General features: G+C 45.0%; 2 protein-coding genes across 3 annotated transcripts in view; both read right to left on the bottom strand.

Annotated features, from left to right (window-relative positions):
* LOC136580098 (amine sulfotransferase-like) overlaps positions 1–16471 on the bottom strand; it is a 35274-nt gene extending 18803 nt beyond the window's left edge. Inside the window, exons 1-2 of the mRNA XM_066580399.1 lie at positions 16466–16471; positions 5680–5806 (exon numbers count right to left, since the gene is read on the bottom strand). Of these exons, the coding sequence (XP_066436496.1) occupies positions 5680–5806; positions 16466–16471 (133 nt within the window). The remainder of the gene's footprint in view (positions 1–5679; positions 5807–16465) is intronic.
* Positions 16472–21848: 5377 nt separating this feature from the next.
* The window catches only part of LOC136632178 (amine sulfotransferase-like), a 126310-nt gene continuing 121552 nt past the window's right edge, over positions 21849–26606 (bottom strand). For both annotated transcript variants that reach the window (XM_066606880.1, XM_066606871.1), the window contains exon 8: positions 21849–21927. The gene's annotated coding sequence lies outside the window, so the exon portion shown is untranslated. The remainder of the gene's footprint in view (positions 21928–26606) is intronic.

The raw sequence follows: 26606 nt of genomic DNA, 5'->3' as shown, positions 1-26606 counted from the left end.
ACTTAGTTCCGATCACGTGAGACACACACATCATCACGTAGTGCACGTCATGACGCCAATACGGCAACACAGAGGGTTATCTCAAGCTTTCACTAGGCGCCGGTCACGTGAGGCGCGGACGTCTTTACGTCACCACGCCACGTAGGATTATGTGATCCCGCCGGCACACAATGCGGATGAGAAGGAAGAGGGCGGAGGAAAGACAGCATTTTAAGGTAATTATGGATTCATTAATATTTGTTTATTAAGGGGTAATGAAAATGGATAATTTATGTGCTTGAAAAAGTCGCTGTGTATGATGAAACGCATTGCACTATTTTATTGGAATAAAGAAGGTTTGGATGCTGGATAATATCCATCCCCTGGAGTAATTATTCACCTCAGAAAGAGCGCGGGATATTTTTACTATTTTTGGAAGAAACCTGGTACAGTGGGTCTTACTAGCCAGTGCAACACAGACACCCAGTGGCTCTCCGGAAAAGCCCATCTGGATTGGAGGACGAGCAGGTTTTTTGAAACCATCAGTGTTTAATACATTAAGGCGTACCTGGACGTGGAGGTGGTAGTGGAGTCTATCCAGGCTCCACTACACACCGGGTAAGTCCAGATCCATCTTGGTTCCCATCTGGGAGTTGTCTTCAACTCTAGGAGTGCTATCCCAATATATATTTTGTTTCCTTCCATATCTTGGCAGCCCGTAGGAATATAGACATTCCCTTCTGTCCAAATGACTCCTCTCAGATGGGTTGCTTCACTTGTGGGATGGATGAAAATACTCCATGTTCTATGCCACACTCTGTGGTGGAAGCAGCAATTCAGTAGACTGCCTAGTTGGCAGTACAGGACTTTTTGCTCTACCCTTTATGTGCTACATAATAGTATCTCTAAAAAGTGCTGCGTAATTTTGAGCCTGGGCAAAGTTATCTCCTTTTGTACAATTTCCTCTGCTTTTTCCTTCCTCCTGAGCTTTCCTGCGTTAAGAGGTGTGGAGTTACAATCCAGGGGCTTTACTTTAATAATGTTTGGGCACATAATCCCATTTCCATCATGGCCATTACTATCCTATCATATGAGGGGTCAGTGCTCAGTATAGTTACTCGGCAGTGATGTATTCCAGGGGTAGCGCCAAAGGTAATTTTTCACTGTATCAGACCAGAGCAGAATTAAATCATTTGACTTCCCTTGGCAGTCCTTAAACACAAATACAATATTACACATTGAAAGGGCTGTATATCAATTGGGTTTACCCCTTGTTTGTAGGTCCTTTTTTCTGCTTTCTTTAGCAGATTATTGGCTCAGTCACACGGGCGTTTTTTTGGCCGATTTGCAGATGCGCTTGCGATCTGCAGATATATAGACTCAATGCTTAGTAATGGGATCGGTCACATGGCTGTTTTTTATACGGATGTGCCGATGATTATATGACACAACGATTCGCAGAACCCATGTAACTGCGTTCTGCACAAATAGATGTTCTTGTATATGCGCTCAATGGGGCCGGCGGCAGCAGCTCCAACTCCATTGAGAACATATACTAAAGATTGTTCTCCTCTGCCACAGCTGTGACAGCTGTGGCAGAAAAGAACAATGTTCTCCCATTGAAGTTAATGGAGCCGGCAATACAGCCGGCTCCATTGAAAGCAATGGGCTGCCGGCAAGCGCTGTATTAATTTTCGGGGAAGGGCTTAAAATATAAGCCCTTCCCTGAAAACTATGCAAAAAAAGTGTAAAAAAAAATTTTAAAAAACATATACTCACCTTTTTGCAGCTGCCGGAGTTCAGCCGCGTCCAGTCAGCAGTTCTCCTGAATTGCTTTCTGTAGTACTCAGCTGGTGGGGATTTAAAATCCCCGCCTGCTGAATGGGCTGCCTCTGATTGGTCACAGCCTTCAGCCAATCAGAGGCAGCTCTCACTCACCCATTCATGAATTCATGAATGGGTGAATGAGTGCTGCCTCTGATTAGCTGAGCACTGTGACCAATCAGAGGCAGCTCTCAGCTATTGAATGACAGCTGGTGGTGGTGGTGGTGGGGGGGGGGGGGCAGGCTGAACTGGATGGACATTGTCTCCCTTCAGCCTAACATACTATGTTCCTAAGTGAAAAGCTTAATCAGGTTGAGGTCAAAAGACTGCCATAAGAGAATTAATTTTTTATTATTTTTCAGCCTAGTTGTAGTCTCCTTCACTTGCATTGACACCACTTTGGCCCAGATATTGAGAGTTCTCATTAACAGCTACCAAATGCAAATTCAATATCTTAACCCTTTATCTCCTTTCATCTTATCTTTTTATCTCCTATCTTTGCCTGTTCCTTGAAGGAATATGCTACAATGGACTATAAAAGTGCTTCTTGCTCATGCTTGTGAAAGTGGAAGGACTATATGAAATACTGTAATTCCTAAATGGTTAATGCAATTTTTACTTAAACTCCTTGAATTAAAGCTGAAAGTCTAAATTTCAATAACATGTTGGTGGCTTTGTTTCTAATCCATTGCAGTGGCGTACAGAGGCGAAATTGTGAATATTGTGTCACTATCCAAATACTTCAGTATTTGATATTGTGATGTTATACACCATGGCTTAAGAAGACAGAGATTTGAAAATGATGGTTAGAGTACATTGTAACACTAATAATAATGCTTCTGAGATTTAGTTTATATGATCATAAATCCCTGTGGAATATGAAAAAGAATGTAGAACTGAGCATGTTTGATCAGCTAACTGGACTACAGGTTGTAACCTCATATTTTTGTGCCACTAAGTGATGAGTGGTTATGTGAGAAACTAAAAAGATTTGATTGCTTTACATTGAGGATTTTTACTTTGTACCTCATACTTTCAATAGAGGTTAAATCTTTAATACTGAAATCCCCTTTTAAATGTATTTTGCTGCCCATGGTTTTTCTTTTGATTAAACAAATATTATTTTCATATTCCCATCAGAGACTCCATTCAGGTGTTGTTGGCATCCACCATTTGATGGATCCATTGGAGCGTCATGAGCTTCCTATATAAATAGAAACCACAAAATAGGAATGAACAGAGTTTAAAGGTTACTTTTAGGGTACATTATGAGTGTTCCTTTTGCATATATAATGTAAAATGATATCTGTGGGATCTAGAACTGTGGTTTCCGGGAGTGAAATTCTATTCCCACCGAATTCATTATGTTTTTGTAATGTTTTATACAATACACTTATGCTTTTGTATTCTCAAGCGCTCCCTGGCTTCTGATTCCCAGTGGCCTGTAGTGGCCCCACCTGACCAGTATCACCTGACCTGGCCACTAGGAACCAGAAGCCAAGAAGCACTGACATCGGGAAGCCTTCGGAGGTGGTGAGGGGGAGCGTCACATAGTATGAAATCAGCTGTAGATATGCAACTGATTTATTGTCAAAAATAAGTCAAATAGCGTGGATTTTCACTGTATTTTTGATGTGGAAATTGCCATGGAAAATTTTGCTGAGGATATTCTGCAGCGTTTCCACCATGTGTAGACATACCCTAAGTCAGCTTGAGGTATGCTGCCACATGCAGAGTGGCCTCGGTAGTAATAGTGTCCCCCACAGTGGCCTCAGTAGTAAAAGTGTCCCATACAGTGGTCTCAGTAGTAATAGTGTCCCCTACAGTGGCCTCAGTTGTAATAGTGTCACCCATAGTGGCCTCAGTAACAATAGTGACCCTCACAATAGCCTACATAACAATTGGGACCCCCACAGTGGCCTCAGTAACAATAGTGACCCCCACAGGTGCCTCAGTAGTAATAGTGTCTCCCAAAGTAGCCTCGGCAATAATAGTGTCCCCCGCAGTAGCCTCAGTAGTAATAATGTCCCCCACAGTAGCCTCAGTAGTAATAGTGTCCCCTACAGTGAGCTCAGTAGCAATAGTGACACGCATAGTGTCCCCAGTAGTAATAGTGACCCCCAGAGTGGCTTCAGTAGTATCAGTGTCCCCCGCAGTGGCCTCAGTAGTAACAGTGGCCCCCACAGTGGCCTCAGTAGTAATAGTGGCCCCTACAGTGGCCTCAGTAGTAATAGTGGCCCCCACAGTGGCCTCAGTAGTAATAGAGACCTCCACAGTGGCCTAAGTAGTAATGGTGACCCCCAACAGTAGCCCCTGTAGTAAAAGTGTCCCCCACAGTGGCCTCAGTAGTAATAGTGACCTCCACAGTGGCCTAAGTAGTAATAGTACCCCCCCCCCCACAGTGGCCTCAGTAGTAATAGTGACCTCCACAGTGGCCTAAGTAGTAATAGTACCCCCCCCCCCCACAGTGGCCTCAGTAGAAAAAGTAACCTCCACAGTGGCCTAAGTAGTAATAGTGCCCCCCCCCCCACAGTTGCCTTAGTAACAATAGTGACCCCCACAGTGGCCTCAGTAGTAAGTGTCCCCCACAGTGGCCTCAGTAACAAAAGGGACCCCCACAGAGGCCTCAGTAACAAAAGAGACCCCCACAGTGGCCTCCGTAACAATAATGACCCCACAGTGGACCTCAGTAGTAATATTAACCCCATAGTAGCCCCAGTAGTAATATTAACTCCCTCAGTAGCCCGAGTAATAACAATAGCCCCACAGTAGTCCTAGTAATAATTGTAACCCCCTCAGTAGTATTATTCCCCACAGTAGCCCCAGTAGTAATATTAACCCCTCTCAGTAGCCCAAGTAATAGTAACCCCCTCAGTAGTAATATTAACTCCCTCAGTAGTAATAATAATAACCCCACAAGTAGCCCCAGTAATAATAGCAACCCCCTCAGCAGACCCAGTAATAATATCAACCCTTTCAGTAGCCCCAGTAATATTAACCCCCTCAGTAGTAATATTATTCCCCACAGTAGCACCAGTAATAATATTAACCCCTCTCAGTAGCCCCAGTAATAATAGTAACCCCTTCAGCAGCCCCAATAATAATAATATTACCCATCTCAGTAGTAATATTATTCTCCAAAGTAGCCCCAGTAGTAATAATAACCCCTCTCAGTAGCCCCAGTAGTTATAGTCCCCCCCAACCCCGTATACATACATCCTCCTTTTGGTCAGCGCCACTCCTCCCTTGTCCTCTCCTGAAGAACTAAGGAGGAGAGGACTCAGGGGAGGAGGATCCTAGGTGCACACTGCGTGATTACTGGGGACCAGTGCACTTCAGCCGGTAATCACTACCATGCTGCCTCTGGTGAGCGTGCCATAGATTTTCCACCACTGCTCTAGGGCTATGATGAAACATTCACAGTATTGCAGGATGGAGATCTAGAAACATTCTGAGAAGCATTCAAGCCACCACCATCAGTGTTCGAACTGCTAATTTCTAAGGAATGTGCCTTCATCTTCTGGATGTTATACCATTAAGCTTTTGGAACAAGTTAATGTGAGTTTTAACTGCTACCTCTCATGATTCTCTGGACTTACTTTACTTGGGATAGGAACTACAAACTACCATCTACTCACTAGGGAGCAGAGACCACTTCAAGTGCACCTAACTATTACCACATACATTTTACTCGTGCGCAACTGAGCAGACTGGGATACAACACACTGTGACAAGTGTAGCACTTACCATTCCTCACACAGTCAACCTGATCATCCAGGTCACCACAGCACAGAACTACTTTAAAAACTGTAAAAACTACAATTGAGTTCCTTAGAATAAGATCAAAAAATAATTATATGCCTACTTCTGTATTACCTTTCCCTGATATGAACAGGTTGAAAAATGTTTCCCAATTTATTGTACATTTTAAGTTTGGATTCATTTTGAAGAAGTGGTAAAAGGACACCATGGCATCTTTTGGGTTTCGACACACATATATAATCTGAAAAAATAGAAATAATGAACATTTATTAAAATTTTGGTCCAAAGAGGTTGTCCCATCACATTCTGATATTTATATTCAGCTAATAGGATGTATGAACAGGGGCACAACACATTTATCAATTAGCTAATAAATATTAAGAAAGAATGTTATTTCCTAATCAAAAACTATTATAGATGAGCGAGCACCAAAATGCTCGGGTGCTCGTTACTCGGGACGAACTTTTCGCGATGCTCGAGGGTTCGTTTCGAGTAACGAACCCCATTGAAGTCAATGGGCGACCCGAGCATTTTTGTATTTCGCCGATGCTCGCTAAGGTTTCCTTGTGTGAAAATCTGGGCAATTCAAGAAAGTGATGGGAACGACACAGCAACGGATAGGGCAGGCGAGGGGCTACATGTTGGGCTGCATCTCAAGTTCACAGGTCCCACTATTAAGCCACAATAGCGGCAAGAGTGGGCCCCCCCCCCCTCCCAAAAACTTTTACTTCTGAAAAGCCCTCATTAGCATGGCATACCTTAGCTAAGCACCACACTACCTCCAACAAAGCACAATCACTGCCTGCATGACACTCCACTGCCACTTCTCCTGGGTTACATGCTGCCCAACCGCCCCCCCTCCCCCCCACAGCGCACACCAAAGTGTCCCTGCGCAGCCTTCAGCTGCCGTAATGCCTCACCACCCTCATGTCTATTTAGAAGTGCGTCTGCCATGAGGAGGAACCGCAGGCACACACTGCAGAGGTTGGCACGGCTAGGCAGCGACCCTCTTTAAAAGTGGCGGGGCGATAGGCCACAATGCTGTACAGAAGCAATGAGAAATAGAATCCTGTGCCACCGCCATCAGGAGCTGCACACGTGGGCATAGCAATGGGGAACCTATGTGTCACACACTATTCATTCTGTCAAGGTGTCTCTGCATGCCCCAGTCAGACTGGTAATATGTACCTTAACAGTAACCGCGTTGGTGGTAATGTGGTGGTGACTGCGGACCTAGTAGCGCGGTTTTATTTTGTTGGTTTTCGGAATGTGGCCAGGATTAAGTGGGCCGTGGCGGGGGGATGGTGGGGGGTCTCTCTTGTAGTGTCGGTAAAGGTGAAATTCTTGGACTGCCACCAGACGAACCAATGCAAAGGCATTTGCCAAGAATGTTTGTTTTCCCTGTTGGAGGAGGAGGGGGATGTTTTTGAGGCACTACGTGTCCTCTACACGTGTCCGTGGTTATATGCACCTTTACAGTAACCGCGTTGGTGGTAATGTGGTGGTGACTGCGGACCTAGTAGCGCGGTTTTATTTTGTTGGTTTTCGGAATGTGGCCAGGATTAAGTGGGCCGTGGCGGGGGGATGGTGGGGGGTCTCTCTTGTAGTGTCGGTAAAGGTGAAATTCTTGGACTGCCACCAGACGAACCAATGCAAAGGCATTTGCCAAGAATGTTTGTTTTCCCTGTTGGAGGAGGAGGGGGATGTTTTTGAGGCACTACGTGTCCTCTACACGTGTCCGTGGTTATATGCACCTTTACAGTAACCGCGTTGGTGGTAATGTGCTGGTGACTGCGGACCTAGTAGCGCGGTTTTATTTTGTTGGTTTTCGGAATGTGGCCAGGATTAAGTGGGCCGTGGCGGGGGGATGGTGGGGGGTCTCTCTTGTAGTGTCGGTAAAGGTGAAATTCTTGGACTGCCACCAGACGAACCAATGCAAAGGCATTTGCCAAGAATGTTTGTTTTCCCTGTTGGAGGAGGAGGGGGATGTTTTTGAGGCACTACGTGTCCTCTACACGTGTCCGTGGTTATATGCACCTTTACAGTAACCGCATTGGTGGTAATGTGGTGGTGACTGCGGACCTAGTAGCGCGGTTTTATTTTGTTGGTTTTCGGAATGTGGCCAGGATTAAGTGGGCCGTGGCGGGGGGATGGTGGGGGGTCTCTCTTGTAGTGTCGGTAAAGGTGAAATTCTTGGACTGCCACCAGACGAACCAATGCAAAGGCATTTGCCAAGAATGTTTGTTTTCCCTGTTGGAGGAGGAGGGGGATGTTTTTGAGGCACTACGTGTCCTCTACACGTGTCCGTGGTTATATGCACCTTTACAGTAACCGCGTTGGTGGGAAATGGCCTCGCCGCCATCATGTCTTTGGGAAGCCTCTGTTTCCACACCTCAGAGACATACCATTAGCAGCGGTATAGGCAGAGCCCAGAATTCGTAACATTTCAGCCGTAGCATTAGGACAGGCCCCACTAACATATCACTAGCAGCATTATAGCGGGAGCGCAGTCTTCGTTCCATGTCAGCAATAGTAGCACTCAAGACAGGCCCCACTAACATATCGCTAGCAGCATTATAGCGGGAGCGCAGTCTTCGTTCCATGTCAGCAATAGTAGCACTCAAGACAGGCCCCAGTAACAATTCCGAAGCAGCAGTATAGTGGGAGCGCAGTCTTCGTTCCATTTCAGTAGCTGCAGCATAGCAAAGGCCCAAGTTACATTTATGTAGCTAAAGTGTAGGCCAACCCCACACACACTTCTGTACCATGAGTGCAGGTGAAGAACATACAAATTGCTATGATTACACTGTAGGTGAGGGCCCTAAAAAATTGGTGTACCAACAGTAGTAATGTACCTCAGTAAAAATTGGCCATGCCCAACCAAGATGGCAGGTGAAACCCATTAATCGCTTTGGTTAATGTGGCTTAAGTGGTAACTAGGCCTGGAGGCAGCCCAGTTGAACGAAAAATTGGTTCAAGTTAAAGTTTCAACGCTTTTAAGAGCATTGAAACATCTAAAAATTGTTTTGAAAAATTAGATGAGTGAGCCTTGTGGCCCTAAGAAAAATTGCCCGTTCAGCGTGATTACCTGAGGTTTCAGGAGGAGGAGCAGGAGGAGGAGGAGGAATATTAGACACAGATTGATGAAGCAGAAATGTCCCCGTTTTGGATGGTGAGAGAGAACGTAGCTTCCATCCGCGGGCGCATAATACGTATTGCTTACGTATCGCTGCTGTCCGCTGGTGGAGAAGAGAAGTCTGGGGAAATCCAGGCTTTGTTCATCTTGATGAGTGTTAGCCTGTCGGCACTGTCGGTTGACAGGCGGGTACGCTTATCTGTGATGATTCCCCCAGCCGCACTAAACACCCTCTCCGCCAAGACGCTAGCCGCAGGACAAGCAAGCACCTCCAGGGCATACAGCGCTAGTTCAGGCCACGTGTCCAGCTTCGACACCCAGTAGTTGTAGGGGGCAGAGGCGTCACCGAGGATGGTTGTGCGATCCGCTACGTACTCCCTCACCATCCTTTTACAGTGCTCCCGCCGACTCAGCCTTGACTGGGGAGCGGTGACACAGTCTTGCTGGGGAGCCATAAAGCTGGCCAGGCCCTTAAAGACTGTTGCACTGTCTGGGCTGTACATGCTGCTCGATCTACGCACCTCCCCTGCTACCTGGCCCTCGGAACTGCGCCTTCTGCCACTACCGCTGTCGGATGGGAATTTTACCATCAGCTTGTCCGCCAGGGTCCTGTGGTATAGCAACACTCTCGAACCCCTTTCCACTTCGGGAATGAGACTGGGAAGGTTCTCCTTATAGCGTGGGTCGAGCAGTGTGTACACCCAGTAATCCGTAGTGGCCAGAATGCGTTGAATGCGAGGGTCACGAGAAAGGCATCCTAACATGAAGTCAGCCATGTGTGCCAGGGTACCTGTACGCAACACATGGCTGTCCGCACTAGGAAGATCACTTTCAGGATCCTCCTCCTCCTCCTCCTCCTCCTCAGGCCATACACGCTGAAATGATGACAGCCCAGCAGCATGTGTACCGTCAGCAGTGGGCCAAGCTGTCTCTTCCCCCTCCTCCTCATCCTCCTCATCCTCCTCCTCCTCCTCCTGAACGCGCTGAGATATAGACAGGAGGGTGCTCTGACTATCCAGCGACATACTGTCTTCCCCCGGCTCTGTTTCCGAGCGCAAAGCGGCTGCCTTTATGGTTTGCAGGGAACTTCTCAAGATGCATAGCAGAGGAATGGTGACGCTAATGATTGCAGCATCGCCGCTCACCACCTGGGTAGACTGATCAAAGTTTCGAAGGACCTGGCAGATGTCTGCCAACCAGGGCCACTCTTCTGAAAAGAATTGAGGAGGCTGACTCCCACTACGCCGCCCATGTTGGAGTTGGTATTCCACTATAGCTCTACGCTGCTCATAGAGCCTAGCCAACATGTGGAGCGTAGAGTTCCACCGTGTGGGCACGTTGCACAGCAGTCGGTGCACTGGCAGATTAAAGCGATGTTGCAGGGTGCGCAGGGTGGCAGCGTCCGTGTGGGACTTGCGGAAATGTGCGCAGAGCCGGCGCACCTTTACGAGCAGGTCTGACAAGCGTGGGTAGCTTTTCAGAAAGCGCTGAACCACCAAATTAAAGACGTGGGCCAGGCATGGCACGTGCGTGAGGCTGCCGAGCTGCAGAGCCGCCACCAGGTTACGGCCGTTGTCACACACGACCATGCCCGGTTGGAGGCTCAGCGGCGCAAGCCAACGGTCCGTCTGCTCTGTCAGACCCTGCAGCAATTCGTGGGCCGTGTGCCTCCTATCTCCTAAGCTTAGTAGTTTCAGCACGGCCTGCTGACGCTTGCCCACCGCTGTGCTGCCACGCCGCACGACACCGACTGCTGGCGACGTCCTGCTGCTGCTGACACATCTAGATTGCGAGACAGAGGTTGAGGAGGAGGAGGAGGGTGCTTTAGTGGAAGAAGCATACACCGCCGCAGATACCACCACCGAGCTGGGGCCCGCAATTCTGGGGGTGGGTAGGACGTGAGCCGTCTCAGGCTCTGACTCTTCCCAGCCTCCACTAAATTCACCCAATGTGCCGTCAGGGAGATGTAGTGGCCCTGCCCACCTGTGCTTCTCCACGTGTCCGTAGTTAAGTGGACCTTGCCACTAACCGCATTGGTGAGGGCGCGTACAATGTTGGGGGAGACGTGGTCGTGCAGGGCTGGGACGGCACATCGGGAAAAGTAGTGGCGACTGGGAACTGAGTAGCGCGGGGCCGCCGCCGCCATCATAGCTTTGAAGGACTCCGTTTCCACAACCCTATACGGCAGCATCTCAAGGCTGATAAATTTGGCTATGTGGACGGTTAACGATTGAGCGTGCGGGTGCGTGGTGGCGTACTTGCGCTTGCGCTCCAACACTTGCGCTAGCGACGGCTGGACTGTGCGGTGCGAGACATTGCTGGATGGGGCCGAGGACAGCGGAGGTGAGGGTGTGGGTGCAGGCCATGAGACGGTTGTGCCTGTGTCCTGAGAGGAAGGTTGGATCTCAGTGGCAGGTTGAGGCACAGGGGGAGAGGCAGCGGTGCAAACCGGAGGCGGTGAACGGCCTTCGTCCCACCTTGTGGGGTGCTTGGCCATCATATGTCTGCGCATGCTGGTGGTGGTGAGGCTGTTGGTGGTGGCTCCCCGGCTGATCTTGGCGCGACAAAGGTTGCACACCACTGTTCGTCGGTCGTCAGGCGTCTCTGTGAAAAACTGCCAGACCTTAGAGCACCTCGGCCTCTGCAGGGTGGCATGGCGCGAGGGTGTGCTTTGGGAAACACTTGGTGGGTTATTCGGTCTGGCCCTGCCTCTACCCCTGGCCACCGCACTGCCTCTTGCAACCTGCCCTGCTGATGCCCTTGCCTCCCCCTCTGAAGACCTGTCCTGAGTAGGCGTTGCACACCAGGTGGGGTCAGTCACCTCATCGTCCTGCTGCTCTTCCTCCGAATCCTCTGTGCGCTGCTCCCTTGGACTTACTGCCCTTACTACTACCTCACTGCAAGACAACTGTGTCTCATCGTCATTGTCCTCCTCACCCACAGAAAGTTCTTGAGACAGTTGGCGGAAGTCCCCAGCCTCTTCCCCCGGACCCCGGGAACTTTCGAATGGTTGGGCATCAGTGACGATAAACTCCTCTGGTGGGAGAGGAACCACTGCTGCCCAATCTGAGCAGGGGCCCGAGAACAGTTCCTGGGAGTGTTCCCGCTCCTGAGCAGGTGTCATTGTAGTGGAGTGAGGAGGCTGGGAGGAAGGAGGAGCAGCAGACAGAGGATTCGGATTTGCAGCAGTGGACGGCGCAGAACTGTGGCTGGACGATAGGTTGCTCAAAGCACTTTCTGCCATCCAGGACAGGACCTGCTCACACTGCTCATTTTCTAATAAAGGTCTCCCGCGTGGACCCATTAATTGGGCGATGAATGTGGGGACGCCAGAAACGTGCCTCTCTCCTAATCGCGCAGCAGTCAGCTGCGACACACCTGGATCAGGAGCTCGGCCTGTGCCCACACCCTCACTTGGGCCTACGCGTCCTCGGCCACGTCCACGTCCTCTAGGCTTACCCCTACCCCTCAGCATGCTGTATTACCAGTGATTTGATTTCCCAGGCAGGAAATAAATTGGCGCAAGCCTGCAGGCCAAATATAATGTTTTCGCTTTTTTGCAAAGGGAAGACCCCACTGCGTGTATTCAATGAAAAACAAGAAGTTTAATATCTGTGGTGTGGCCCTCAAAAAGTGTCACACAAATATAGTGTAGCAGAGTTATTAACTCTAGCAGAGCAGGTATTTGCCAGTCAGGAAAGACAATGGCGCTAGGCTGCAGTAAAGCGTAGCTGGTTGCGTCTGATTTTTGTACGTTGTACACGCAGCACACACGTACACGCAGACCTTAGGACTGACACAGGCAGGCCAAATATAATTTCTTTTCCTTTTTAGCTTAGGGAAGCACCCACTGCGTATATTCAATGAACAAGAAGTTTAATATCTGTGGTGTGGCCCTCAAAAAGTGTCACACAAGTATAGTGTAGCAGAGTTATTAACTCTAGCAGAGCAGGTATTTGCCAGTCAGGAAAGACAATGGCGCTAGGCTGCAGTAAAGCGTAGCTGGTTGCGTCTGATTTTTTATACGTTGTACATGCAGCACACACGTACACGCAGACCTTAGGACTGACACAGGCAGGCCAAATATAATTTCTTTTCCTTTTTAGCTTAGGGAAGCACCCACTGCGTATATTCAATGAACAAGAAGTTTAATATCTGTGGTGTGGCCCTCAAAAAGTGTCACACAAGTATAGTGTAGCAGAGTTATTAACTCTAGCAGAGCAGGTATTTGCCAGTCAGGAAAGACAATGGCGCTAGGCTGCAGTAAAGCGTAGCTGGTTGCGTCTGATTTTTGTACGTTGTACACGCAGCACACACGTACACGCAGACCTTAGGACTGACACAGGCTGGCCAAATATAATTTTTTTCCTTTTTAGCAAAGGGAAGACCCCACTGCGTGTATTCAATGAATAATGTATGTCTTCTGGCCCTGCCTACACAATTCTATCCCTGTAGTATTAATGCCGGGTGCAATGCTCTGCACAGCCGGTTTTGAGGGAAAAAAAAAATATGCAACACTGCTAACAGCAGCCTGGACAGTACTGCACACGGATAGATGTGGCCCTAGAAAGGACCGTTGGGGTTCTTGAAGCCTACACTAACTCCTAACACTTTCCCTGCCTAACCCCCACTTCTGTCCCTATTGCTGGGCGCAATGCTCTGCAGATCCAATTTTGGACAAAAAAAAAAAATAAATACTGTGCTAACACAGTACTGCACACTAGTAGATGTGGCCCTGAGAAGGGCCGTTGGGGTTCTTGAAGCCTACACTGACTCCTAACGCTCTCCCTACAGCAGCACTTTTCCTCAGCTAAGTCACAAGGCATGTGTGGCGAGCCGCGGGAGGGGCCGATTTTTATACTCGGGTGGCATCTGATCGCCCCAGCCACTCACAGCAGGGGGGTGGTATAGGGCTTGAACGTCACAGGGGGAAGTTGTAATGCCTTCCCTGTCTTTCAATTGGCCAGAAAAGCGCGCTAACGTCTCAGAGAGGAAACTGAAAGTAACCAGAACATCTCGTGGTACTCGTTACGAGTAACGAGCATCCCGAACACCCTAATATTCGCACGAATATCAAGCTCGGACGAGTACGTTCGCTCATCTCTAATATCTACATGTTCCTCATTAACAATGCGTCGTACTCTCAAGAACTGACTCCAGGGTAGCGATTTGAGCATGTTTTTAGGATAACAACTGTTGCAGGAGATTGTTGACAATGCAGGAGATTGTTTTTATCGATGGGTTTGCGGAAGATATCCGTCTTCAGGTACTTTCTTTTTTGATGAGAACATCCAGGAATTGTATTCTCACCCCAGAAAAATTGAGGGTAGTTGTCATCAATGTATCACCACCATTTTGCCACCCTGGGCCAGAAATGAGATACATATATATATATATATATATATATATATATTTTCTCTCAACAAGGTCCATATATATATATATATATATATATATATATATATATATATATATTTGTATAGGTAGGTGCTATGTTCGATCCCATTGCGGTCCCTTGCTTTCGTTCATAGAAAATGCTGTATCTTCAAAAAGAAAGAAATTGTGTCGTAGTATGAATTCATGTAATGTCATGAAGAATGTTATGCGCTTATTATACCATTGTGAGCTCACTAGTCTATCATTGACTGCTTCTTAGCCCCTTGTGTGGTATTAATATAGAGCGAAACCAGGACTAAAGGCCCATTTAGACACAACGATTATCGCTCAAAATTCACTCAAAAGCCGTCTGACATCAGACCATGATCTTTGTCTTTCAGAATGCTGAAAGAAAATGATCAGCCTTATCAGGAATTCACAGCCGGATACAGCTGATACTATTGTTTCATCTGTATCCCGCTCCCTGATCACAGGTGCAATATGAAGAACACAGCGCACAGCTGTATAGCAGCTAAGCGCTCTGTGAACAGTCAGGATATGAAGAACACAGCTTGTCTTCTGCATCCCCTGCTCAGAGCGCAAGGAGATTGCTAAACGTTTGAGCGATCCCCTTGAGCTTAGAAGCACACAACGATTATTGCTCAAAAGTCACTTGAGCCATATCTATCACTATCAATATTTCAGAGATATTCCCCTTCAAGTGGCAAAATGAAGATGTCCAATACTTGGGGGTGTCTGTCCCTACAGGCCACAATAAATTATTCTCATTGAATTATCAGACCCTCTTTGAGAGAACACTAGATGACCTTTCTTCATGCCACAAGAGACCTCTCATGGTTTTGGCAGATAGACAACCTTAAAATAGATGTGTTACCCAAAGTTTCATACATTTTATACCTTTTCTAGGCGGTTCCTATCATGCCACCTACTGCCTTTTTAGTGAGATATGGCTCTGATTAAATTTATGTGGGGACACATGAGACCCTGCCTGCGAGTCTACACCCTTTTGCGCTCCAAAACAAGTGGTGGCGCCGGTCTACCAAACCTTAGACTATACCAGGGAGCAATGGTCCTAACACATTTCTTGGACTGACACTTCCACTCTGCTCATAAAAATGTGTGGTGTTGGAGAAGGCTGTCTGCTCCATCCCCCTAAAATTCCTCCCCTGGAAACTTCCTTTTAAAAGAGTCGCTCAGGTTATGGGATACAAAGACGCAGAAATAGATCTTATGAAGAGTAGACAACCCCTTTACACGTCTATTTTCTAACCTAGCATTCCCACCGGGCGAGACCTGGGAACGCGTTAGGGGATGGGAGGCAAGATAGGATCAAAAAGTTCACCACATCCTTAATGGTTCTTCAAAACTGTCGTTCCAGGAACTAAAAAATAGATTCAGCAGATGTAATCTTTCCTGGCTGGAAATCTACCAACAGCATTCTTTCCTTGCTACACAAAGTGACAGAAGTACTTTTGCATCCTCCCCCAAACCCTTTCAGACTCTGTTTACCCAAGAGTCAGTCTCCTCTGAGACATACAATAGCCCTGATAAATGGCCTATTGATTCAAGAGACCTTCACGGCAGAACTCAGTTTCAAATAGGCCTGGGAGCAGGATCTGGGTGACACAATCTTGCAGAATGACTGGCAGAAGGCATTTATCTTCACACACAAACTATTCATGCCTTGTGCTGTGCAAGAAAAAAAGTTACAAAATATTGACTAGGTGGTATAGATATCCAAGTTGCCTACATACTATTTTCCCTTCTGTACCTGAGGTATGTTGGCGCTGCATAACTGGTAGGGGCACTGTGACGCATGTACGGTGGAGTTGCAACCTGTTGCAGCTCTTTTGGGACAAAGTATTCTCTACATAAAACCAATTTAGCCAAGTAAAAGATAGACAGTACCCCCTGGTGGCCCTTTTTTGCATATTGCCTGGATCGATTAGTATACAGAAGAAGGGATTACTTCGATTTTGCCTGGCAGCAGCTAGAACTGTTAACCCACGCCCTTGGTGAAGCACCGTTTTTCCCTCAATGTCAGAATGGCAACAGGAATTTTCCTACATATGCCATATGGAGGAACTGTGCACAGAACACTCCAAAGAAACTGTTACATCTCTGTTGGTGTGGCAACCATGGATTAACTTTGAATCATCACCAGAGTTCCACAACCTATTCTCTTAAAACTCACATAATACTTACGGTCATAAAGCATCCTTTGCTACATGACAGAAGTTTCTATTTGAACACCCTGCCTCGCCCTCCCCTATCTTAAAGATCTGACTGCTTTAATTAAACTGCCACCATGTCTTTGTCTAATTCATTTTGTGCATCAATTAGACTGTTGTGCGCTGAAGAAAATACCTCCATTTTGGCTTCCAGGTGGGCAGTTCTGTTGTCATGTTCACCTAGGACATGTTGGAACCGTAACCCACAGGTATAGTACATAAACACACAAACTGCATCAAAACAATGATAAACTAAAAAATAGGAACACTTTCCCTATCGAAATAACTTCAGGTATGGGGACCTGCCTACATGCAGGTAATACGCTCTGACAAGCATGTACCTGACCTCGTACCTTGGTCCTTAGTTAACCCTACGTGGGACAGGGGTATAACATAAGAAACACAAAAGAAAGGAATCACAAACTTAGCTTTGAGATGTAGCAGGTGAATGATAGGTCCAGGACCAAGCTTTAACTGAGACCACAGTCAGAGCTAGACTGAAGATTCAATGGCAATTCAGTCCAGCATCAGCCAGACTAAATAGCCATGACAATTACCCACAGGTGCAGCTAAGCATGTCAACCTAATACCACACCCACCAGGGCCAGAAAATGGAGAACCACCTGTAAAACCTGCACCAGATTATGAGCTTGGCGGCAATCCCAGAACCACCGCAACATCTGTCACCTATATCTTTTATCTCTTTAGATAAAATACAGTTTGAAAATCTTTTTGAATTGATTTTCTCAATTCTGATGATAAAGATCTTATCACTTGTTCAGTAATATTATTATCACTTTGTATTAGAGAAGAAGGTGCCTACCTGCTTTTGGGGGAATAGGTGATCTATATTTTAGTACTTTTGTTCTTGTTTCTTTGTCAGTGTTAGGGTTGCAGTTTGTCAAAATACTAACGACCACCAGTCCGTGAGTTACATGTGATGATGTCACCATCATGTGATCAGTCAATGGGCCCCTGAGCTCCGCCCCTGATCAAATGATGGGACCTATCATTTGGGACCATACCTTTCACTATATTATATTAGTATGTAGCGCCATCAGAAACACTGGTACTATAATTTCCTAATAATAGTCTTTTCAGATAGGAGAGTTATTAAACTTTGCATCATTCGCATCTGTGCAGCATATTTAAGGGCCAGCACCACTTTGAGAAAGTCCTGCATAAGCATAGAAGGTAATTCATTTAACGTGTTCTGCTTTTCTTGATTTTGCCTTTGCTGCAGTATATTATCTTTATCCAAGCTAAGTGTTAGAAATTAGTTTAATTTTTACACCAGATGCTATAAGCTGTAAAAAGCAAAAAAGCTGGGATGTGTAAAAGATGGGTGTGTAAAATGAAAATGTAAAGAAAAAAATAATGCAATGATTTGGAAATCTTATATAACCATACTTTATTCACATTAGAACATAGGACACAAATTAGAAGTTCAAAATGAGATATTTTTCGATTTCATTAAAAAAATTAACTCATTTAGAAAATGATGTCAGCAGCACATCTCACAAACGTTGGGTCAGGGCAATGTCTACCATTGTGTAGCATCTCCTCTTCTTTTTACAGCAGTCTGCAAACCTCTGGGAAGTGAGAGGACCGATTGCTGGAGTTTTGAGAGAGAAATGCTATCCCCTTCTTGTCTAATGTAGGGTTCTAGCTGCTTAACAGTCCTTGGTTTCTGTCCCTATCCAGCATTTCTATCAGAAAAAATAACGCTGCTGACTATGCTATTCTATCTGGCAAAACAAATGGAATCAAATGGAAGTCTTGTGAAATAGCGACTAAAACATGCACCTTTAGTCTCTGTGTAACTAATGAAAGCCTTGGGACAAAATGACTGGACCCACACTGAAACGCAGTGTGAACCCAATTTAAACTGCATATAACAGTAAGGGCTCACTAACACAGGTCTAAATACAGAGTGTATGGAACCCATTGATTTCAATGGATGCTTATACATCAACATTTTTCCTGTGATTTTTGGTCACAGTATTTCCTATTTTGGTGCATATTACACACCAAAATTAAGGCTTGCATAAATGTGCATGAAATCTGTTTTCAGTATATCTACACAATAAATGAATGCCCTGGCATTTTTTTTATGTGTGTAAAAAAACGCAGATTGGCCAAAATATGCAGAGAACTGAAAAACACACCTAAGGGTACAATCCAATGTATCAGTTGAAAACCATGCGGTTACACAGATGCAAGTCTGCACACTTTTCACATTGACTGTTTAACATGTTAATTGTTTGTTCATTGATAATGGCCATGCAAGTTTGTGGGTAAACCTACAAAATTATGCAGCAATTTGGTCAGCAATCAGTTAGGGTTGAACCAAAATGAACTTTTATCACCTATTCATGGGATGGGTGATAAAAGTCTGATCATTGGGGGTATCATCGCTGAAACCCCATCGATCCAGAGGGACTCCCATGACCCCCTCTTCTGCTCACTGCTGGCTTGTTGCACCCACATGTAGTGATGTGAAGATTGAATGGAACGGTGGTCGCACATACGCAGTGCCACTCAATAGAGTTGGTGGAAATAGATGTGTACAAGTGCTCAGTTATCTGCAACAGTTCCATTGAAAATAAATTGAGCTGCACTGTACATGCTTGACTTCTGCTCCATTCAATCTCTTCGTTAGTGCAGTGGGTGCATGAGCACGTAGTGAGGAAGAGAGGGTAACAAGGGATCATTGGAGTCTTAACGGTGAGACCCCCACTGATGATAGGTGATAAAAGTCAATTGTTGTACAATCCCTTTAAGGGTGCTTCACATAAGCAGAATTATCCTGCAATCTGCACTGCAACATGCAGTAAATTCTGCACATCTGATTAGATGATGTTTTCTCACTGCTTAGGGATGCCATTTTTGCAGTCTTTTGCTCACAGGAGTTGATTCTTGCCTTTATGATCAAACCTTGGACCTCCTGAGCTCCAGTTTCTCTCCCCACTGAGCTATCCAGCTTGCTGGACAAGCTCCTCTGCTGATCCTAGCATCGTCTTTGCTCCTGATAAATTCACTTCCTGTCTCCCTGTTCTCGCCCCGTCCTACTCCTAATCAAGCTCACTATAAAAGCCTGACCCTGCCACTGCTCCAGTGCGAGATTATTCTGCTCTACAGCTTGACTAACCAGCTCCCTTTCTGCTTGTTGCTCTGCTATTGTGACAAGACCTTCTGATATCAACTTCTGGCTGACTATGTTACCCACCTCATGCCCTTGTGCTGCAAACCAAGACTTCTGTTGCTAACCTCTGGCTTTCCACCTGACTACGCTACCTGACTCATCCCTTTGTGCTGTAAACCGAGACTACTGTTGCTGACTCCTGGCTCTTCCCTGACTACTCTCCAGACCTTTGGCTGCAACACCTGAGGCTCCTATCCAGAGTTAGTAAGACACTTACACTTTATGTTTCAGTTTCTTTCTGTTTCTCTAAGGGTGTATACACACGGACAAGACATTTTTCTTAAAAAATGTATTGCATCTATGTACTTGTGATTTTCACATGAGTGAAAAAAAATTGCAAGTGTTTTCATTAGTTTCAGTGGTAAAAATCACATCCTACTTGCATGCAAATAGTGTGACATGCTTATGTTATGGTATTTTTTTGGAAGATTCTGTTAACAAAATAATGGATAATTCTCTCTAAGGAATCGCCCAAAAATAGGACATGCAGTAATTTTTCACTCTCACAGCATTGCTGCGTGCTGCGAGAGAAAAATCGTTTATGTGAATAAACACATTGAAATCAATGTGTTATTTGCACGGGCGAGTTCTGTCCATATGGCTATTGGGCGGAACTCGAGAGCAAAAATCACTCGTGTGAATACACTCTTAGACAGCAACAGCCTTTGCACTGGTCGTCTGCTGTTATTTGGAGTTGGTAGTTGGAGCACAGCATTGTAATTGGCAGCAATTTTTCTGCGGGTCAGTTTCAGACTGACGTAGGCGAAACTACACTCACTGGCACGGAGCTTAATTGTGCCTGAAAAAGGGGGAATTTCTTCCCGTTCACCAGCTCTTCAAACTCTGTGCCAGTGCGTAGGACTTTGAAAATAACTGCCGGACGTCAGGTGCGGCCCGATCTTTTCCAGACATAGTATTCACTTGGTCCTAGCTTTTCTTGTCTGTATAATTAATGGCCGAGAAAAGAGGTAGTGAAAACAAAACCACTGAAATCCATTGAAATCAGTGGTTTTGTTTTGTCCCGCATAATGGGAGAAAACCACGTTCATCTGAATCCGCCCTGACTGTATCTGAGCCTTTCTGTCAACAAATTCTTTACATTCAATGGGACCCCTTTCACTGGATGTGTTTCCTGGATTACACTATTCCCAGAATACTCTCAACACCGCTGCAGAAGAAAACCACACAAAGTTGTCAGTTTTCAAAATACTCACTCTAGTTAGGCCGGCTTCACATAAGCCTATTTAAGTGCCCATATGCTTCTTTGCACACGTGCAAATTTTATTATGTTTCTTGCATATTTGTGCGGGCAAAAAACACGCAAACACGTTCCCACAGATTCTGATAAGCAATTAAGTTTAATTAGTTTAATGTGCTATTTTCGTGCTGCATATTTTTTTGCGTGAACGAAATGTGTATGCAAAAGAAGCTCATATAAACCAACCCATTGATATCAATAGCTTCTATTCATTGTATATCATGCCCGTGTGAATAAGCCCTTAGTCTAGCTTATTTGACCTCAGGTTGCTCTATTTTTCAATTCTACTGTGGATTCACACTGAAAATAAACCCTAAAAATTTGCTCCCTTGATTTTGTGTTTCTTTCCAGAATAGGCCTTTTTCACATGAGCGACACTCTTTCATGCAGGACGCATTGCCGTGATCTAATATCAAAAGAAATTAGCGTTTTCACGTCCATTCACACGGTCGCATCGGCGGTCGGCATAATGGCTCTATTAAGCTTAAATAGCTAAATAGATCCAGCTGTCTTCTTCAACTAGCTCCGGAGCGGATAAACACCCTCCTCCTCCCTTTTATTCAGCTCCATAGATCATGGTCTATTTTTTGAAGCTGCCACGAAAAACCGCAGATGAAAATCACGATTTGGCGATTTTCAGTTGCATTTTTTTCTCACTGCTAAAAATCGCCCATGTAAATGAGTGTATTGGAATCCAATGCTTTATATGGTTACGATTTTCCGGCAACGTTTTCTCACTGCAAGAAAACACTCGGCTAAATGAGGCCTAACAAGGAGGCTCCAAGTGTGAAAGGGCAGGTGTCCTAATAAAGTGGCCATTTAGTGTATATCATGTGGTAAACTCTGAAGCTCTGTCAATTGGTGGCAACAAGTGCAGCACCAACCGCTTAAAGAGATATTAAGAAATTGAGAAGCACGGAATTTGGATCAATTTAGAATAAACGCACAACATGATGTTTGAGGATGACCATTTACTTTAGGCTTATTATGAAGATAACAGAACTCTAGGATGCATCTTCTTCTTTAAGGTCCCACAAAACTTTGATTGGCAGATCTCCCATCTTCTCTTTGTAGACTTTATCAAACATCTCGTTTTGTGCCACCGTCATCATATTTTTCCAATCACCAACAATCCCTGGTAAAGAGTATAAATAAGCTGAGACAGTGGATTTCTATAACAGTATAGTTAAGAAAATCAGATTAAAGTCCACATCCTTACCAGCATATTAAGAAACAGATTCCAGTGACATTTTTAGCATGTGCACTTACAGCCATTACATTTTCCTTCAATAGATGTAATGAACCCTAAGGTCGGTCTCACGCCATCGGATTTGTATTGCAGATTCTGCAATCGGCATCCACGTAGACTTTCCGCGGCAAAACGCAGGCACTGAAAGGCATGTAGTTTCAATTTTTCCTCCACACTCGCGGATGCAAACTGCATATTCTGCGAATGGAAGAAAAATTGAAGCCTGCTCTATTTTGCTGTTGGATCCGTGCACACCACCTCTATTGACCTCAATGGAAGCATACGAGCCACAGCCAATACGCAATTAACATTGCGTATGCACTGTGAGTACCTGCAACATCGCTAAGTGGCGGCGTGGGAAATACAAACAATAAACCCTGTACTGCGTATGACCGCTGCGAGCCTCTGTGGTCATGTACAATACAATTAATTGCCGAATGTAGGGTTACCAGTCGGACTCACAGTCTGCTGTGGGTCTCCCGCATGCATAATCTAACCGGGTTGTGCGAGCCCGGCCTAACACAGATATCCAGGGAAACTGATAGACACTCAACACACAGCAAGGAGGGCATTCCCAGGAAATATGTATGCATACTTCTATGCAATTAGTCTATGACGAAGCATTTGGAAGTATTTCCCTTTAATATTGTTTAAATGCATTTTACACAATCCAGCAACTTTCTATTAGTGCTCCACATTCACACTTGCTGCAGTGACTGCTGTCAATGTTGTATTTTTCCCACCAAGCCTGTCTGTCATAGAGATGAGTAAGGCCACAATCTCAGGGACAACTTGTATCAAACGGCACATGGAGACAAATCTGTGTGTTGACCGATCTCCACGGACAGTGGACATTGCATGCCCTATTCTCATCCATTATGTGGACCAGAATAGGACATGCTATGATTTTTATGAAAAGCCTAAGAGGAAACAATTAGTCCATGCACTGTTCATGAAACAAACGGACAGTACACATACGAGAAATACAGCCATCTGAATGCTACCTTAGGGTACATGCACACGACCTTTTTTCTGTCTGATCGAATAATCAGTCTGAAAATCTGTCGGAAACAGCACCCATTAATTTGAATGGGTGTATGCACTCAGGCTTTTTTTTAATCAGATGAATAGTTTGAGTTAAAAAATCTTCCACTTGCCCTATTCTTGTCTGATTTTTGAACGAGAGTAGCACATGGCGATGTGCAGTCCCCCGCACTTCAGAGAGCATACAGATGGAATCTCTACAGAAGTTCTTATTCATCCATGTGCAAGTAGCCTGAATAAAAATATGTAGGCTAAATAAAAAATTGTACTTGAGATTCCCATGCATAACTCAGATTGGTCAGCACTTGGACATCTCGTCCCTGTGTTGCTCAATGTGCGGGAGATCACACTTTTCTCATCTGAAAATCGTACAAAAATTGGCCATACTGTCATGTTTTTACTTCATCCGAGTTAAAAATATCCCTTGTGCATACACCCAATCAAAGTAATGGGTACTATTTCAGTCCAATTTTCTGGTCCAAAAATTGAAAGGAAAAAAAGACTACACTCTCCATTGATGTTTCAAAACATAGAGCACTTTGATGTGTTGCAATGTTTAAATCTTGGCAGCCCAACAGTGATTGCCGCTCCAGGAAGATAATTTGCATATTCCCCGTATTCCCTGTGCATTCTAGAAAGAGTGAAGAGTCACTTTGAGCTGGATGATTGCTGGATCTAGCCATGTCTAGCTGCTCAGAGCACATCTCCAGAACAGAGATTGGAACTTTGGGAAGACAATTTGCATATTCCCAATGCATTATAGGAAGAGAGAAGAGTCACTGTGTGCTGCAAGATTGCTGGATTCAGCTGGGTCTAGCTGCTCAGAGGACATGGCCAAAACAGAGATTGGAGCTCTGGGTAGATAATTTGCATATTCCCATTGCATTCTGGGTAGAGTCAAGAGTCACTGTAAGCTGGAACTTGGTAGCATGTCGTAGGCTATATATTATCACTAGAATTCTTGACTTTTAGAAGTTTGGGCATGGACAACAACTTACAACATGGAGGGGGTGAGTAGCCATATGGTGAGCTGTAATGTATTCTATATGTTTACAAACTTACCAGAGGAAAAGCCAAATGTCAGCTGTCGGAAATGCAAGCTTTTTCTATGCTGGAGGAAAATGTGTAAAGTCTTTAGGAGAGAACAGCTACATTGAAACTCATCAAGGAAGATAAGGATTTCCTTAACTGGGCATAAATGACTCTTCTGAATATTGAAGAAAAAAATCTAGTGTATCTCCAAAAGAAGAGGAATGGAAGCATGTGACCCAAAGAAGCAGGAGGATCAGGAGACTGTCAGCACCATTCAAGAACAGGTAACAGGCTCTCATGCAGGAGAACAACGAAGAGGTACATCAAGAAATTACTTTTTTTCCCCAACAAAGTCTAGTAGGTCTTTTAAGCAGTAAGAATCATATTGGATGGAGTGTTGTTGTGAAGAAAAGGAGACTGCTGGTTGTGGGTGACTCCCAATTGAGAGGAACAGAGACCGCTGTCTGCAGACCTGACATAACCTCTGTGTGCTGTCTTCCAGGTGCACAAATCACAGATGTGTCTGATAGGCTATCAAGCTTCCACATTTCTACAAACAACTCCCTAATCCATGTAGGGACAAATGACACAGCAAAAAAGGACCTTGCAACTAACAGCAGAGATTTTGAAGACCTCGGCAGGAAGGTAAAGGAACTAGGAGCACAGGTGGTCTTCTCATCCATCCTGACAGTGGATTGCAATGCAATAAAGAGATGGAACAGGATTCTAGAGGTGAAAAACTGGTAACATCGATGGTGCCCTCAGCAAAGAATTGGATTCCTAGTCCATAGAATGAATTACCTAGAGACAGGTTGCATCTTACAAAGACAAGTAAGCATATATTTGGTAGGTGCCTTGCTTCGCTCATTAGGAGAGCTTTAAACTAGAATAATAAGGGAATGGAAGTGAAAGACTAGGTAAAACTATACAGCTAATTAATATTTTTGAGAAACTCATTATTAGAAGTGGAAAGAAAGAACAAAGACAGAAAATTCAGAACAAAAATTAAAATAGGAAGACACACCGATCACAAACTAAAATGTTTTTATACAAACGCACAGAGAATAGAAAACAAACACGGAGGAGGCCCTAATGCACATGGCCGGATTTCCACCGCAAAAAAAGCGCGGCGGAAATCCGCGGCGTTTCACTCCAGCTATTAAGTTCTATTGAACCTAATAGCTCATTGTAAATGCTGCGGAATTCCACCTATTTGCTACGGGTATAGGTGCGGAGATTTAAGCTTCAGAGCATGGTAGTTCTGTAGAAACTGTTTGGGTAAGAATACAAGGAGAGAACAACAGCGAGGACACCATTGTAGGCATTTACTATAAGCCACCTGGACAAGCAGAAGATATAGATGCACTTTTTCTACGTAGCCAAGTTTTTAAGATTTTGTTAAGATAATTAAGAGTCTAACTATTCAGACATTTGTTGGGAATCTCTCTCAGGTAAAGCAAAGTAATGAATCCAACAAATTCTTATCTTCTTTTGCTGACAACTTTATCTTCCAAAAGGTAGAAGAGAAAACAAGGGGATCTGCTATCTTGGACCTAATTCCTACCAATAGGGAGGGAATGGTTGAGCAAGTAAGGGTGGCTGGGATCTTAGGAGGCAGTGATCATTCTATCCTTGAATTTTGGAAAAAAGGAGAGGAAGACCTGAGAAGACTCAGACCTCAAGGTTGGATTTCAGAAAGGCAGATTTTAATGGACTCAGAAAGATGGTACAGAAGAAAGAGTAGAAAAAAATCCCGCACTCAACAATAAACATATTTGAATAGGATTCAACCAAAACAGCCGGAGTTGTATAAAGGGATAAATATTTAATATATTGCAAAAAATACATAAAAAAACATACAGAGTCCTGAATGCAACTATGTCGCCTTTCTCAAGCATAAAGTGCACTGACATAGACCATGTTTAAAAAAATATAGTGGTAAATTCAATTATATAGTAACATAGTATGTAAGGCTGAATGAAGACAGTGTCCATCTAGTTCAACCTGTTTATTCTCCTATGTTGTTGATCCAGAGGAAGCTAAGAACCCCAAGAGGCAGAAGCCAATTAGCCTATTTGGGGGGAAATTCCTTCCCGACTCCCTAATGGCAATCAGACTAATCCCTGGATCAACCCCTAATAGTTCCTACCTGCCTGTATACCCAGATTAACAATTGACCTAAGATTTATATCCTGTAATATCCTTCCGCTCTAGAAAGATATCAAGTCCCATTTTAAACTCATCTATGGATTTTGCCATCACCACGTCCTCAGGCAGAGAGTTCCACAGTCTCACTGCTCTTACAGGAAATAACCCTTTTCTATGTTGGTGATGAAACCTGCTTTCTTCTAGACCAGCGGTTCTCAACCTGTGGGTCGCGACCCCGGCGGGGGTCGAATGCCACAAAACACAGGGTCGCCCGCAGCGCCTATTGTCCACAGCAGTGCTGGCCTCAGAGAGGGCCCGTTGGTGCTTCCAGCGCACCCCGG

The sequence above is a fragment of the Eleutherodactylus coqui genome, chromosome 1 (assembly GCF_035609145.1).
Source record: "Eleutherodactylus coqui strain aEleCoq1 chromosome 1, aEleCoq1.hap1, whole genome shotgun sequence".
Classification (NCBI taxonomy): domain Eukaryota; kingdom Metazoa; phylum Chordata; class Amphibia; order Anura; family Eleutherodactylidae; genus Eleutherodactylus; species Eleutherodactylus coqui.
Note: the sequence above shows the minus strand (reverse complement) of the source record. Positions and strands in the feature narration are given on the sequence as shown.